Source organism: Sinocyclocheilus grahami, unplaced genomic scaffold (assembly GCF_001515645.1).
Source record: "Sinocyclocheilus grahami isolate Dianchi unplaced genomic scaffold, SAMN03320097.WGS_v1.1 scaffold2900.1, whole genome shotgun sequence".
Taxonomy (NCBI): Eukaryota; Metazoa; Chordata; class Actinopteri; order Cypriniformes; family Cyprinidae; genus Sinocyclocheilus; species Sinocyclocheilus grahami.
Genome location: NW_015508075.1, coordinates 16,637 through 18,593, shown reverse-complemented (window position 1 = coordinate 18,593; position 1,957 = coordinate 16,637). Strand labels below are relative to the sequence as shown.

The window sequence follows — 1,957 nt, the reverse complement described above, 5'->3', positions numbered from 1 at the left end:
TCGTTCAGCTCGTCTGCTGTTTCGGTTTCATGCAGATATTTTTATGCATAGTTTCACAAAACTGAAGTCAGACCATTCTGTTTTTGCTTCAACTTTCGAAACTATACAATCTAATTTAGATTAAAAACTGCTGGTGTTGCATGTATGCAGCATCTTTGTTTGGATCGTGATTAAAATGCAGTGGTTGCCTCTAAGTTTAAATGTAAGGCACAGACAAAACCTTAGTTTGTTTATATGAAGAGATTTATTTTATTTGTGTCACTTATTTGATCTGGGGCTTGTTTTAAAATTTCTATTTAGTTTAGTTTTTTACATTTTGTTATTTAGCAGATGCTTTTATCCAAAGCGATTAACAAATGGCAGCAATCAAAACCAACAAAAGAGCAATAATATACAAGTGCTATATTCAATTGTGATCAATTTCACAAAGAAACGTGCAGCATTTTGTCCAAGCAATAATAAAAGGACACATTTAATTTATAATTTGTCTTAAATCTCATTTTGTAAAAAAAATTAATCGTGAGTTGAGTGAATCGTTACATGCCTAGCTTGCAGTTATGTGTCGTGTCCCCCCCCGCAGACAGTGGAGGCATGATGGACAGGCCTTGCACCCTGACTGGGACCCCAGAAAGCATCGAGTAAGAATGTTTAACCCTTGAGCTTTCAGATTCTCTCTTATATGCTGTCAGAGTTTACGAATGCACTGAATGAGCGTTCGTGTTCATCAGGCAGGCCAAGCGGTTTTTGGGGCAGATCGTGGACCGGTGTCGGAACGGACCGGGCTTCCACACTCAGATGGACGGGAACAGCGCTATCCAAGAGATCCTGATCCCGGCCAGTAAAGTCGGCCTGGTCATCGGGAAGGGAGGCGACACCATCAAACAGCTGCAGGTGCGTTCATTTGTTGGTGTCAGGTGTTGCGTAACTTTTAACAAGAGTAGCAGATGAGCTATTGACAATTTAATTGCTTTTTAAACCTTGTGTTGTTTAATCAAAACTCAAGTGACATTTATTCATATAGCTCTTTATGCAATATGTGACCCTGGAGCACAGGTCAATTTTTTGAAATTGAGATGTATACATCATCTGAAAGCTGAATAAATATCTTTCCATTGATGTATGGTTTGTTAGGATCGGACAATATTTGAAAATCTGGAATCTGAGGGTGCAAAAAAATCTAAATATTGAGAAAATCATCTTTAAAGTTGTTCAGATGAAGTTCTTAGCAATGCATATTACTAATCAAACATTAAGTTCTGATATATTTACGGTAGGAGATTTACTAAATATCTTCACGGAACATGATCTTTACTTAATATCCTAATGATTTGTGCCATAAAAGAAAAATCTTTTTAAAAAGACACTTGCTTTGTTTCTGAAAGAATTAGCCATTTGTACAAACTGAGTGAGTCAATGATTCAGTGACTCATTTGTAAAGACAGTCATTTGCTTGGTCTCTGAATGAATCAGCCGTTTGAACAAATCGAGTGAGTCAATGATTAAGACAGTGACTTGCCGCCACTTACCTGAACTTGTAGTTTCATATAAATTATTTTTGAAAATGAAAAGATATGCTTAATATTTCAATATTCAAAAAGCTTCTGTTTTGTAATGTCTAGTCATCGCTTTTCTCATATAACACAGTAATGACTTAAATTATCTTTTGGGGGTAATGTCTCAGCCAGAGCTGATGTGCAATAAATCAGACTAAAAGATAATTTTAATTGTAATTTAATGTTGTTTTCCCACAGGAGAGGACAGGAGTAAAGATGATCATGATTCAGGACGACCCGATGCCCACTGGATCAGACAAGCCCTTGAGAATCACTGGAGACCCTTATAAAGTTCAGGTGTGTGTGTTTATCAGCGATGCAGTCTCCGATCCGCAGTGGTGTCGTGTGACGTCTGACTCTGAGTGTGTGTTCTACAGCAAGCGCGGGAGCTGGTGCTGGAGATC

The 1,957-nt window shown here is 37.8% G+C and overlaps 1 protein-coding gene across 1 annotated transcript in view; it reads left to right on the top strand.

Moving 5' to 3' along the window:
* LOC107575797 (far upstream element-binding protein 3) overlaps positions 1-1,957 on the top strand; it is a 24,439-nt gene that overhangs the window by 9,859 nt on the left and 12,623 nt on the right. The window contains exons 5-8 of the mRNA XM_016262127.1: positions 581-638; positions 729-891; positions 1,752-1,850; positions 1,931-1,955. Coding sequence (XP_016117613.1) covers positions 581-638; positions 729-891; positions 1,752-1,850; positions 1,931-1,955 — 345 coding nt within the window. The remainder of the gene's footprint in view (positions 1-580; positions 639-728; positions 892-1,751; positions 1,851-1,930; positions 1,956-1,957) is intronic.